This window comes from Salvelinus fontinalis, chromosome 15, assembly GCF_029448725.1.
Source record: "Salvelinus fontinalis isolate EN_2023a chromosome 15, ASM2944872v1, whole genome shotgun sequence".
In the NCBI taxonomy this organism is placed as follows: domain Eukaryota; kingdom Metazoa; phylum Chordata; class Actinopteri; order Salmoniformes; family Salmonidae; genus Salvelinus; species Salvelinus fontinalis.
Window position 1 is genome coordinate 6,637,038 of NC_074679.1, and position 12,737 is coordinate 6,649,774.

General features: G+C 44.0%; 1 protein-coding gene across 4 annotated transcripts in view; it reads left to right on the plus strand.

The window, feature by feature from the left end:
• The window catches only part of LOC129811342 (serine/threonine-protein phosphatase 2A 56 kDa regulatory subunit gamma isoform-like), a 66,921-nt gene extending 55,016 nt beyond the window's left edge, over positions 1–11,905 (plus strand). For 2 of the 4 annotated variants that reach the window (XM_055862561.1, XM_055862564.1), the window contains 7 exons: positions 134–242; positions 1,337–1,390; positions 6,867–7,037; positions 7,402–7,529; positions 8,314–8,415; positions 8,785–8,857; positions 10,199–11,905. In XM_055862561.1, coding sequence (XP_055718536.1) covers positions 134–242; positions 1,337–1,390; positions 6,867–7,037; positions 7,402–7,529; positions 8,314–8,415; positions 8,785–8,857; positions 10,199–10,336 — 775 coding nt within the window. In that variant the 3' untranslated portion in view covers positions 10,337–11,905. Of the gene's footprint in view, positions 1–133; positions 243–1,336; positions 1,391–6,866; positions 7,038–7,401; positions 7,530–8,313; positions 8,416–8,784; positions 8,870–9,266; positions 9,307–9,517; positions 9,638–10,198 lie in introns of all 4 variants that reach the window. The other 2 variants (XM_055862562.1, XM_055862565.1) reach the window with 2 other exon arrangements.
• The last annotated feature ends 832 nt before the right edge of the window (positions 11,906–12,737 follow it).

Genomic DNA, 12,737 nt, shown 5'->3' on the forward strand with positions numbered 1-12,737 from the left:
GATAGGATCTCTAACCATTGCTCTGCTGCTGTTTTATCCTTTTATCTGTTTCATAGTCATTACTATTTTGAGTTCAGTTGAAATGATTTAGATTAGAATCATTCTAATTGTAATTTGTTTCTCTCTTTCATAGTATAATCAATGGGTTTGCCTTACCACTAAAAGAGGAGCACAAGATATTCCTTTTAAAGGTCCTGTTGCCTTTGCACAAAGTCAAATCACTTAGTGTCTACCATCCGCAGGTAAGCCCTTGTGTCTGTCTAGGGTCTGGGTCGTGTTCATTGGGTACAAAATGGAAGAAAACAGACTGAAACGGGGCGGAGGGACTTCCTTGTCCAATAAGAAACGTGTGTTTTCGTTTTCCGTTGACAGATTTGATTTAATATTTTTTTCATCTCCAATGGCGACAGCTAGTCTTACTGGGGTCCGACCATAACGAAAAGGACATTACAAAATACTTTAGAATTGAACATGTAGTGTGTGTGGACATTTTAAAACGTTTTCCATTGTGTGACCCTAATGAACACGACACAGCTCTGATTGTTCTATCAGCCATGCTGCCCTGGGCTCTGTTCAAGAGGGTGCGACGTTACAGAATGTTCACACAGAAGTACAGTGTGTACAACAGACATGATTCTCTGCCATCAATAATAGGGAGCTGTTTCAGCTCTATTTAATCCCTTTCTATCTGCCACATTCTGATTGTTCTGCCCCTTTTGCCCTACTGAATGCACACTATGGAAATGACTGATATTAGGTGTAGGTCAGGCAGTGGGGCTTGTTTCCAATGGGGCCTGGCCTGGCTGCTACAAGCTAGCTGGAATCAGATATCTGCTATTCACAAGCCAGAATTACTATGAAGACAACGGTCCTTGTCAGGGGCCTCTCTCTTTCTGGGCCAGCCTCTTGCTCGCACTGTTTCTCTCGGTGTCTGCCGGACTGTTTCACTAGATAGATTGATCGATATATATATATATAGTGAAACTGCTGTGCTATACATTGCTCTATGGACCATAGCATAATATCTACATTACAGCTCGATCAACTGTGTTAGAGCTAGCCTAATGCAAAATGAGAACACCTCACAAAAAGTCAGTTTGTTACATTGCAGTTATACTGCTAGTATTACGGAGTCCAACGTATTACAGTTACTGCAACTTCATGACTGCAATTATTTGTTAGTGACTATTGTCGTTGAGAATGTCAACACAATTAGGCTGACAGGACCAGCCAGCGTCACCAGTAATTGTGTCCTATCGTTGTGAATGTCAACACAATTAGACTGATTTTAGGATCAGCCAGTAATTGTGTCCCATTGTCTTTTTCTCCCCCCTAGTTGGCATACTGTGTGGTGCAGTTTCTAGAGAAGGACAGCACTCTCACTGAACCAGTAAGTTGTGAAATTTCTGCTCACAAGTAAGGTGTATTGATTACCCCTTCAGTGACGTTGTATTCCCTCTTCTCAGAAGGTTTTTTGTATTGTAATGCATATCGACCCATTGATCAAAACGGATCGGTTACACTTTATAATCCTACTACGACTGACGCTCATCAGATGTGGCAGGGCTTACAAACTATTACGGATTACAAAGGGAAACCGAGCTGCCCGGTGACCAGATGGGCAAAAAAAAAAAAAATGATGCTCTCTTCGAGGCAAGCAACACTGAAGCGTGCATGAGAGCACCAGCTGTTCCAGACGGCTGTGTGATCACGCTCTCCGTAGCCGATTTGAGCAAGATCTTTTAAACAGGTCAACATTCACAAGGCCGCGGGGCCAGACGGATTCCCAGGACGCCTACTCCGAGCATCACGCGGACCAACTGGCACTGACATTTTCAATCTCCCTGACCGAGTCTGTAATACCAACATGTTTCAAGCAGACCACCATAGTCCCTGTGCCCAAGAACGCGATGGTAACCTGCCTCGCTGAGCGGCCTTACAGGTTATGTCGATATAGGAGTCATTTTACTGTGGATATAGATATGTTTTTACCAGTTTCCTCCAGCATCTTCACAAGGTCCTTTGCTGTTGTTCTGGAATTGATTTGTACTTTTCGCACACAATTATGTTCATCTCTAGGAGACAGAATGCGTCTCCTTCCTGAGCGGTAGGACGGCTGCATGGTCCCATGGTGTTTATACTTGCGTACTACCGTTTGTACAGATGAATGTGGTATCTTCAGGCGTTTGGAAATTGCTCCCAAGGATGAACCAGACTTGTGGAGGTCTACACTTTTTTTTCTGAGGTCTTGGCTGATTTCTATTGATTTTCCCATGATGTCAAGCAAAGAGACACTGAGTTTGAAGGTAGACCTTGAAATACATCCACAGGTACACCTCCAATTGACTCAAATTATGTCAATTAGCCTATCAGAAGCTTCTAAAGCCATGACATCATTTTCTGGAATTTTCCAAGCTGTTTATAGGCACTAAACTTCTGACCCACTGGAATTTAGAGAAAAAATCTGTCTGTAAACAATTGTTGGGAAAGTTATGTGCCATGCACAAAGTAGATGTCCTAACCGACTTGCCAAAACTATAGTTTATCAAGAAATTTGTGGAGTGGTTGAAAAACGAGTTTTAATGACTCCACCCTAAGTATATGTAACCTTCCGACTTCAACTGTATGTGAGATTGCTGTTCATTGACTACAGCTCAGTGTTCACCACCGTAGTGCCTACAAAGCTCATCTCTAAGCTAAGGACCCTGGGACTAAACACCTCCCTCTGCAACTGAATACTGGACTTTCATCCGGCCGGCCGCCGGTGGTAAGGGTAGGTAACAACACATCCACAATGCTGACCCTCAACACAGGGGCCCCTCAGGGGTGCATGCTTAGGCCCCTCCTGTACTCCCTGTTCACCCACGACTGCACGGCCACGCACGACTCCAACACCATCATTAAGTTCGCTGATGACACAACGGTGGTAGGCCTGATCACCGACAACGAGACAGACTATAGGGAGGTCAGAGACCTGGCAGTGTGGGTGCCAGGACAACAACCTCTCCTTAACGTGATCAAGACAAAGGAGATGATCGTGGACTACAGGAAAAGGAGGGCCGAACACGCCCCCATTCACATCGACGGTGCTGTAGTGGAGTGTGTCGAGAGCTTGGCGTCTACATCACCAACAAACTATCATGGTCCAAACTAGAGGTCGACTGAGTATGATTTTTCAACACCGATATCGATTATTGGATGACCAAAAAAAGCAGATTTTAAAATTGATTTAAAATAAACAATAAATATAATATATTTGTAATTATGACAATTACAACAATACTGAATGAACAATGAACACCTATCTAAACTTAATATAATAAATAAATAACAATTGATTTAGTCTCAAATAAATAATGAAACATGTTCAATTTGGTTTAAATAATGCAAAAACAGTGTTGAAGTAAAAGTGCAGTATGTGCCATGTAAAAAAAAAAAAAAGAAAAGCTAACGTTTAAGTTCCTTGCTCAGAACATGGGAACATATGAAAGCTGGTGGTTCTTTTTAACATGAGTCTTCAATATACCCAGTTAAGAAGATTTAGGTTGTTGTAGTTATAGGAATTATAGGACTATTTCTCTCTCCCATTTGTATTTCATATCTTTGACTATTGCATGTTCATATAGGCACTATAGTATTGCTTCCTAATTTTGGGAATTGGTAGGTTTGAAGTCATAAACAGTGCGGTGCTTCAAGCATTGCGAAGAGCAGGAATGTGCTGTTTGAGTGAATGCTTACGAGCATGCTGCTGCCTACCACCGCTCAGACTGCTCTATCAAATATCAAATCATAGGCCCAAACTGTTGCATATACCCTGATTCTGCTTGCATTGAACGCAAGAGAAGTGAAACAATTTCCCTAGTTAATATTGCCTGCAAAGTGAATTTCTTAACTAAATATGCAGGTAAAAAAATATATATACTTGTGTATTGATTTTAAGGAAGGCGTTGATGTTTATGGTTAGGTACATTGGTGCAACGACAGTGCTTTTTTCGCGAATGCGCTTGTTAAATCATCACCTGTTTGGCGAAGTAGGCTGTGATTCGATGATAAATGAACAGGCACCGCAATGATTATTTGCAACGCAGGACAAGCTAGTTAAACCAGTAAAATCATCAATGTGTAGTTAACTAGTGATTATGTGAAGAATTATTTTTTTTATATGATTCGGTCGACCTCTAGTCCAAACACGGCAAGACAGTTGTGAAGAGGGCACAACCCAACACCTATTCCCCCTCAGGAGACTCAAAAGATTTGTCATTGGTCCCCAGATCTGCAAAAGGTTCTACAGCTGCACTATCGAGAGCGCCCTGACTGGTTGCATCACCACCTGGTATGGCAACTGCTCAGCATCTGACCATAAGGTTCTATAGAGGGTAGTGCGTACGGCCCAGTATATCACTGGGGCCAAGCTTCCTGCCATCCTCCCCCTTTCTTTTTACTGCTGCTACTTGCTGTTTATCTAGGCATAGGCAATTTTACCCCTACGTTAATTTGTGGAATTTCTTTCCTTCTTAATGCGTTTGAGCCAAACAGTTGTGTTGTGACAAGGTAGGGGTGGTATACAGAAGATGGGGCTATTTGATGAAATACTATATTATGGCAAGAATGGCTCAAATAAGACAATTTAAATGACAGTCCATCATTACTTTCAGACATGAAGCTCAGTCAATCTGGAACATTTCAAGAACTTTGAAAAGTTCTTCAAGTGCAGTTGCAAAAACCATCAAGCACTATGATGAAACTGGCTCTCATGAGGACCGCCTCTGGAAAGGAAGACCCAGAGTTACCTCTGCTGCAGAGGATAAGTTCATTAGAGTTACCAGCCTCAGAAATTGCAGCCCAAATAAATGCTTCACAGAGTTCAAGTAACAGACACATCTCAACATCAACTGTTCAGAGGAGACTGTGAATCATGCCTTCATGGTGAAATTGCTGGAAAGAAACCACTACTAAAAGGACACCAATAAGAAGAACAGACTGCTTGGGCCAAGGAACACGAGCAATGGACATTAGACCGGTGGAAATCTGTCCTTTTGGTCTGATGTGTCTTTGAGACGCAGAGTAGGTGAACGGATGATCTCTGCATGTGTGGTTCCCACTGAAGCATAGAGGTGGTGGTGTGGGGATGCTTTGCTGGTGACATTGTCAGTGATTTATTTAGAATTCAAGGCACAACCAGCATGACTACCACAGCATTCTGCAGCGATATGCCATCCCAGCTGGTTTGCGCTTAGTGGGACTATCATTTGTTTTTCCACAGGACAATGCCCCAACACACCTCCGGGCTGTGTAAGGGCTATTTGTTCACGAAGGAAAGTGATGGAGTGCTGCATCAGATGATCTGGCCTCCACAATCACCTGACCTCAACCCAATTGAGATGGTTTGGGATGAGTTGGACTGCAGAGTGAAGGAAAAGCAGCCATCAAGTGCTCAGCATATGTGGGAACTCCTTCAAGACTGTTGGAAAAGCATTCCTCATGAAGCTGGTTGAGAGAATACCAAGAGTGTGCAAAGCTGTCAAGGCAAAGGGTGGCTTTGAAGAATCGCAAATATATTTAATTTTAACTTTTTTTGTTTACTATTTGATTCCATATGTGTTATTTCATAGTTTGTCTTAACTATTATTCTACAATGTATGAAATAGTCAAATTAAAGAAAAACCCTAGAATGAGTAGGTGTGCCCAAACATTTGACTGGTGCTGTACACGTACAAATTACCTCGACTAACCTGTACCCCCGTACATTGTCTTGGTACCGATACCTGCTGTATATAGCCTTGTTATTTACATTTTTTATTTAACTAGGCTAGTCAGTTGAGAACAAATCAAATCAAGTTTATTTTATATAGCCCTTCGTACATCAGCTAATATCTCGAAGTGCTGTACAGAAACCCAGCCTAAAACCCCAAACAGCAAGCAATGCAGGTGTAGAAGCACAGTGGCTAGGAAAAACTCCCTAGAAAGGCCAAAACCTAGGAAGAAACCTAGAGAGGAACCAGGCTATGAGGGGTGGCCAGTCCTCTTCTGGCTGTGCCGGGTGGAGATTATAACAGAACATGGCCAAGAACATGGCCAAGATCAAAATGTTCATAAATGACAAGCATGGTCAAATAATAATCAGGAATATATGTCAGTTGGCTTTTCATAGCTGATAATTAAGAGTTGAAAACAGCAGGTCTGGGACAGGTAGGGGTTCCATAACCGCAGGCAGAACAGTTGAAACTGGAACAGCAGGAAGGCCAGGTGGACTGGGGACAGCAAGGGGTCATCATGCCCGGTAGTCCTGATGTATGGTCCTGGGGCTCAGGTCCTCCGAGAGAGAGAAAGAAAGAGAGGAGAGAATTAGAGAGCCAAGATTTTCAAAATGTTCAACAAATTCATATTTACAATGACGGCCTACCCAGGCCAAAACCGGATGCCGCCGGGCCAATTGTGCGCTGCCCTATGGGACTCCCAATCACGACCGGATGTAATACAGGCTGGATTCGAACCAGGGACTGTAGTCATGTCTCTTGCACTAAGATGCAGTGCTTTAGACCGCTGCCCCACTCGGGAGCTTTTATTGTTACTTTTTAAAAAACTTTAGTCTATTTAGTAATTATTTTCTTAACTGTGTTAAGGGCTTAAGCATTTCACGGTAAGGTCTGCACTTATTGTATTTGGCGCATGTGACAAATAATTTATTAACTTTAATGAACATTAATGTGTGTAAATGCTCTTTGCATGTTAACATACACTATTTATAAAAAGTTCAATTTAAACTTAAAGTAATGTTTTTGCTTATTCATGAACATTATTGTGTGTGTTACTCACTGATCTGTTGGTCAATATCCACTCCGCTCCCTGCTCAATGTGTCTCCCAGGTGGTCATGGCCCTTCTGAAATACTGGCCCAAGACTCACTCCCCCAAAGAGGTGATGTTCCTTAACGAGCTGGAAGAGATTCTAGACGTCATCGAGCCGTCCGAGTTTGTCAAGGTCATGGAGCCACTGTTCAGGCAGCTGGCCAAGTGTGTGTCCAGCCCACACTTCCAGGTGACTGACCCCATGCCATGGGAACCCTGTTATTGGTGACCTTTTGACTTTTAGTCATTACGGTTATGTGGGAAAGTGAATTTGAGTAGTGAAATGTTTCTAGTTGGTTCCTAGAACTAAGTAGTCCATTTGAAACAAAGCAAGATCCAGGATGTAATGACCGTACTGCCTGGTTTGACCTTGTAGTGGAAACCAACATGAGGAGTTCTAGAGATATGTTGGAACAGTTATGTCTAGGCTTAATGGAAGGATGTTTCACCAATCAAGTGTGCTTCTCTATCTCTCTATATGGCGCCTCCTGCTGTCACCATTTTGAGTGAGCTGTCCTCACCGATGGTGCTGTGTGCTTTGGGTCATTGTGCAGGTAGCAGAGAGGGCTCTGTACTACTGGAACAACGAGTACATCATGAGTCTGATCAGCGACAACGCAGCCAAGATCCTACCCATCATGTTCCCGGCGCTCTACCGCAACTCCAAGACCCACTGGAACAAGTAAGTAGCCCCCTCCTCAAAAAGAGCCGTGTTCATTAGGCACCAAAAGAAAGAAGACAAACTAAGATTTGGGGGGGGATTACCTGGTCTAGTAAGACATTTTTCATTTTCCGTTGTGACCTAATAACAGTGACCCTGATCTGCCCTCATAGGCCACTCACTCCAATATCTCAGAACATGTGGTGTTAGCAAGACCTGGGTTTAAATACAATACTATAAACTTTTTAGCTGCTCTTGATTGAGTTTGCCTGGCTTTTTGGGAGTTTGCCTGGCTTTTTGGGAGTTTGCCTGGCTTTTTGGGAGTTTGCCTGGCTTTTTGGGAGCTTGCCTGGCTTTTTGGGAGCTTGCCTGGCTTTTTGGGAGCTTGCCTGGCTTTTTGGGAGCTTGCCTGGCTTTTTGGGAGCTTGCCTGGCGCAAAATAACCAATGGAACAGTGGCAAAAGTGCACAGCCATCTGGCACTGCAGGCAGGTTCAGTCAAACAGATTACCAATACAACTAATTTCATCCCATGTCCCTTGGAGGCATATTTAATTAACACATTTTTTTTATGATTTGAAAGTTCAACACCTTACCAAACTGTTATGTGGAATGAGACTTCTTTAACATTAAGCTGCTCTGAAAGTGCTAGTGTTGACTGCAGGGAGCTCAACAGTGGTTCAGACCTACTTTAGTCATTCACTGGAATCTAATTTTGGTTTGGGCTGGAGGACAGGGCTACCCTTTTAGACGTGACGGCAGACTGACTCACTGCTGTCTTTGCCTGTGTGTCTGTCTCTGTGCAGGACCATCCATGGCCTCATCTACAATGCTCTCAAGCTCTTCATGGAGATGAACCAGAAGCTCTTTGATGACTGCACACAGCAGTTCAGAGCAGAGAAAAACAAGTATGTCATTTGCTAATCCGAAATGAGAATATTGTGTATCTCAAATCTTGACTACAGATTGTAATTAAGACTAAAATATGATATACTAATGTGAATGATTTAATATTACATTTCAAATGTGCACCATATTCATTAAATATTCTCATTCTGATTAGCATGTATCAAATGTTGACTACATATTGTAATGGTAAATAGATTATGATACGCTAATCTGGAAGAAAATATTGTGTCTCAAGTTTAGACAGTATTGTAATGATTACTACATATGAAATATTATCATTCAGATGTTCATATCTGAAGGACTATACATTGTAGTGACTGTAGAGGGGGGCTGAGGTTATGATTGTAGATGTTTGTTTCCTCCTATAGAGAGAAGGCCAAGTCAAAAGACCGGGAAGAGGCCTGGATCAAGATTGAGAACCTTGCCAAATCCAACCCACAGGTGTGTGTGTGTGTGTGTGTGTGTGTGAAGGACACACAGCAGTGTGTACATGCGTGTACCATCTAAAGAGCTGGTGTAGTTTCCTTTCTGTCTTCCCTCTGAGGACTGTTTGCTGTGCAGAGCATGACCAGTCTTTTCTATCAAAACATTTCCACATGCTCTGCATCACCCTTTCCTGGTTTAAGATCAGGAGGTTGATCAGGAGATGGGTTTGGTGCTGAATGATCTATTGGCATGCGATCTCCGTAGCCAACCCTGTACTAAGTCAAGTGAAATGCCAGGTGACTGAATGGTCTTCCTAAACTGCATTCCCATTTTTTATATTGCTTCATTTCTGGTCTCAGTAAATACAAACTAAGGTGGAAGTACCCACTGTGAACTACATTCCCAATGTTTTGTTTTATTATAGGTAGTCTTCTAGGGTGGATGTTGAACAGTCCTAGTATAAGGTAAAATCTCCTCTTAATGACCGTACTAACGATCAGTTGAATTAGTCTGCCTGAACCTCATCATTTTCTACTCTCACCAGATCACTAATAGAAGCCATGACTAAACCCTTCTGTTTATCTAAACTCGCTCTGATTCATTCTTCTTTGCATGCGACTTAAGTCTCTTTCTCCCATTTTTTTCTTTTTGTGTGTTCGTTTCCTGTTACATTAGTCTCTTATCCGTGTTGATTCCACTGGCCTCAACGGTCCAGTAGCATTGGAGTTTGATGGTCCATTAACCTATGAAGAAGTTCACAGGTTAAAAAAGACTGTAACGGAAGAAGTCGCTCAGGTAACTGTCCGTCTTCGGTCTGTCCGTCAGTGCTGATCTAGGATCAGGTCCCCCCCTGCACCTGTCATCTTAATCATTATGATCTACTCTGAGACATGTTATGACATTGGGCCCTGATCACTCTTTTCAAAATGGGCCCTGGACTGTTTCTCCTATAGTGGAGGGATGACTCATCAGACCATGGACTGAACACTGGAATCAACTACTTTTGTTATTGTCTGTTGTGTCTCTTCTACTCTCACCTTTCTTTCCTTCCATTCTGTCTCTCTTTCTGTTTAAATGTCATGAGGGTAGTCCTGGTAGCTAACATTTCACCAACTCTTTTCTCACTGTCCTGTTTGGTGCATGGCTGGCCTTAGTTCATTAGCATGAAGCATGGTGAGCGGTTTTCTGTCAATTGGTGATTGTTTCTAAACATGACTTTGTAATGTGAAAAAAGGAGTGGTACTTGTGGCAAAAACTTAGTAGACCATACCCAGGAGGATACTGTAGTTACAAGCAAAGCATTTTTATTCCATTGGACCAAACTCTCTTTAACACTCTCCCCTTCCCCTGTTGCAGTTACGAACGAGAGACCAGAGGAAAGACCGGCCTATGGTGCGGCGTAAGTCTGATCTCCCTCAGGACATCTACACCGCAAAAGCCTTGGAGACCCATCGCCGAGCCGACGTCATGATCACTACCCGCGATGGGCTCTAGGTCTGCCCCTTTCTCTCTAGTGTCCATTCCCATCTTCTCTCTTTCCTCTAGTGTCCAGTCCCCTCTTTCCTCTATTGTCAAGTCCCCTCTTCTCTCGACCCTCATCCACACAGCACATTCAGATTACTGGCCCAGTTTCCTCATCGTCGCCAGTACACAACCCCCCCCCCCCCCCTGGATTTCTGCTTTCTCAGGTGTTTCTTTCTGGGAGGGGTGGTGCCGCAACTTTCTTTTTTAGTCTTGCCAACAATTTTTTTTTGCTTAATCGTGCATAAAACAGTATCGGCTCATCCCTCCAGGTTCTTACTGTACGAATGAAAATGGGGGAAGTTCCGTTCCACTAGTGACATGACAAGCTCCTATGTTCCCCCATTGAGCGCAGTTGGTAGAATGCACAACAAACGTAGAGAGCAGAAACAGAATGGGGGAGGCTCCTCTCATTTCCTCTTATGTCATTTTCTGTCAAGGGGAAACAAAACTAACAACAGCCGTTGGGGGATGACTGTTGGATCGACGTTTTGTTCTCTAGTTAAATTTTTTAACTTTTGTTTAATCCCAGGGACATTTGCCAGTGCCAAGACCGTTTGTGTTCTTTCTGTGTCCGTGTTTTTCTGTGAGAGAAACCAGGATGACTATCTAGGTAGACAGCCTGCGTCGTTTGCCTTTGTTTTTTGGAGCCTCAGATGATTCAATTGTTGTTTTCATTAATAAGATGAAGAGCAACAGGACTTTCTGAAGTGACTGATCCATCTGTTCTGATGAAGTCACTTTATGACTAGGATGGAGGGAGGACGGGAGGTTCTCTGTGGACACTGGACTCTTTACACTCTACTCTTTGTGCCATGCACATTCTTTCGTTGGATTGATTTCCCTTCTGTTGAACTCCATTGGCAATATGTGAGCCAGATCACAATGAAATATTGACAGTTCAAACAATGGTACTTATTTCATACAGAGAAACACATTGGTGTTTGTTAGTCTGCACCCAGTTTGTCATATTCAAAAGCCCTTCTTAGACATGTCAGTCTCCGTAATTCATACATAATGCATGTCCCCAGTTCTTACTGCTATTGGGAAGCTTCATTTAACTCTCAATGGCCAGCTAGGAAGTGTTTGGTTTGACACAGTCCATCAAGACACCTGTAGCCACACACACTGTAATGCTACATTATGCAGAACATTCCAGAAACGTTCCAACTGAAATGACATTGACACTTTACCTGGGGGTGTCAGTTTGAGGAAGGCGAGGTGCAGAATTACTCCTCTCGATCACATAAGTTGTTATTTGGGATGCAGGGTGATGTTGTAGAACTGATTCTGCGCAGCCCGACTAATGAAGTCCATCTCAAACGCACATCTTGTCCTCAGATGCAGGCTTTTCAGAAGCCCTGGAGCTGCTTACTAGTCAAGCATCGTCCTCCATTCGTTCCAGAGGTACCCATGATATCCCATGCCCTGAAGCCCTCCCCCAGCGTTCTCACGTTTCCCCGTGTTGGTTGGTATTTACCAGTCCCCTCCTACCCAGAGGTACCCATGATATCCCATGCCCTGAAGCCCCCCCCCCCCCCCCCCCCCAGCATTCTCACGTTTCCCCGTGTTGGTATTTACCAGTCCTCTCCTACCAGAGGTACCCATGATATCCCATGCCCTGAAGGGCCCCCCCCCCCCCCCCCCGCGTTCTCACGTTTCCCCGTGTTGGTATTTACCAGTCCTCTCCTACCCAGAGGTACCCATGCCCTAAAGCCCCCCCCCCCAGCGTTCTCACGTTTCCCCGTGTTGGTATTTACCAGTCCTCTCCTACCAGAGGTACCCATGATATCCCATGCCCTGAAGGTCCCCCCCCCCCCAGCGTTCTCACGTTTCCCCGTGTTGGTATTTACCAGTCCTCTCCTACCCAGAGGTACCCATGATATCCCATGCCTTGAAGCCCCCCCCCCCCAGCGTTCTCACGTTTCCCCGTGTTGGTATTTACCAGTCCTCTCCTACCCAGAGGTACCCATGCCCTAAATCCCCCCCCCCCCCCCAGCGTTCTCACGTTTCCCCGTGTTGGTATTTACCAGTCCTCTCCTACCCAGAGGTACCCATGATATCCCATGCCCTGAAGCCACCCCCCCCCCCCCAGCGTTCTCACGTTTCCCCGTGTTGGTATTTACCAGTGCCCTCCTACCCAGATGTGCTTTGCTGTGGAGCTGAAAGGACTGTTACTTGTCTTGTGTGAAGTACTGAACAAATGGGGATCAGAGAGCCGTTTATCGAATGGAGGAATATTACAGGATGAGAACAGCAACACTGTTTGGATGACAACCATTTCATGTGACCGTTGAATGAGCATAGAAAGAGGTGATTTCAAACCTGAATCTCTCTTTGGATGACATCTGTAACCGTTAAGAATAAGTCTATT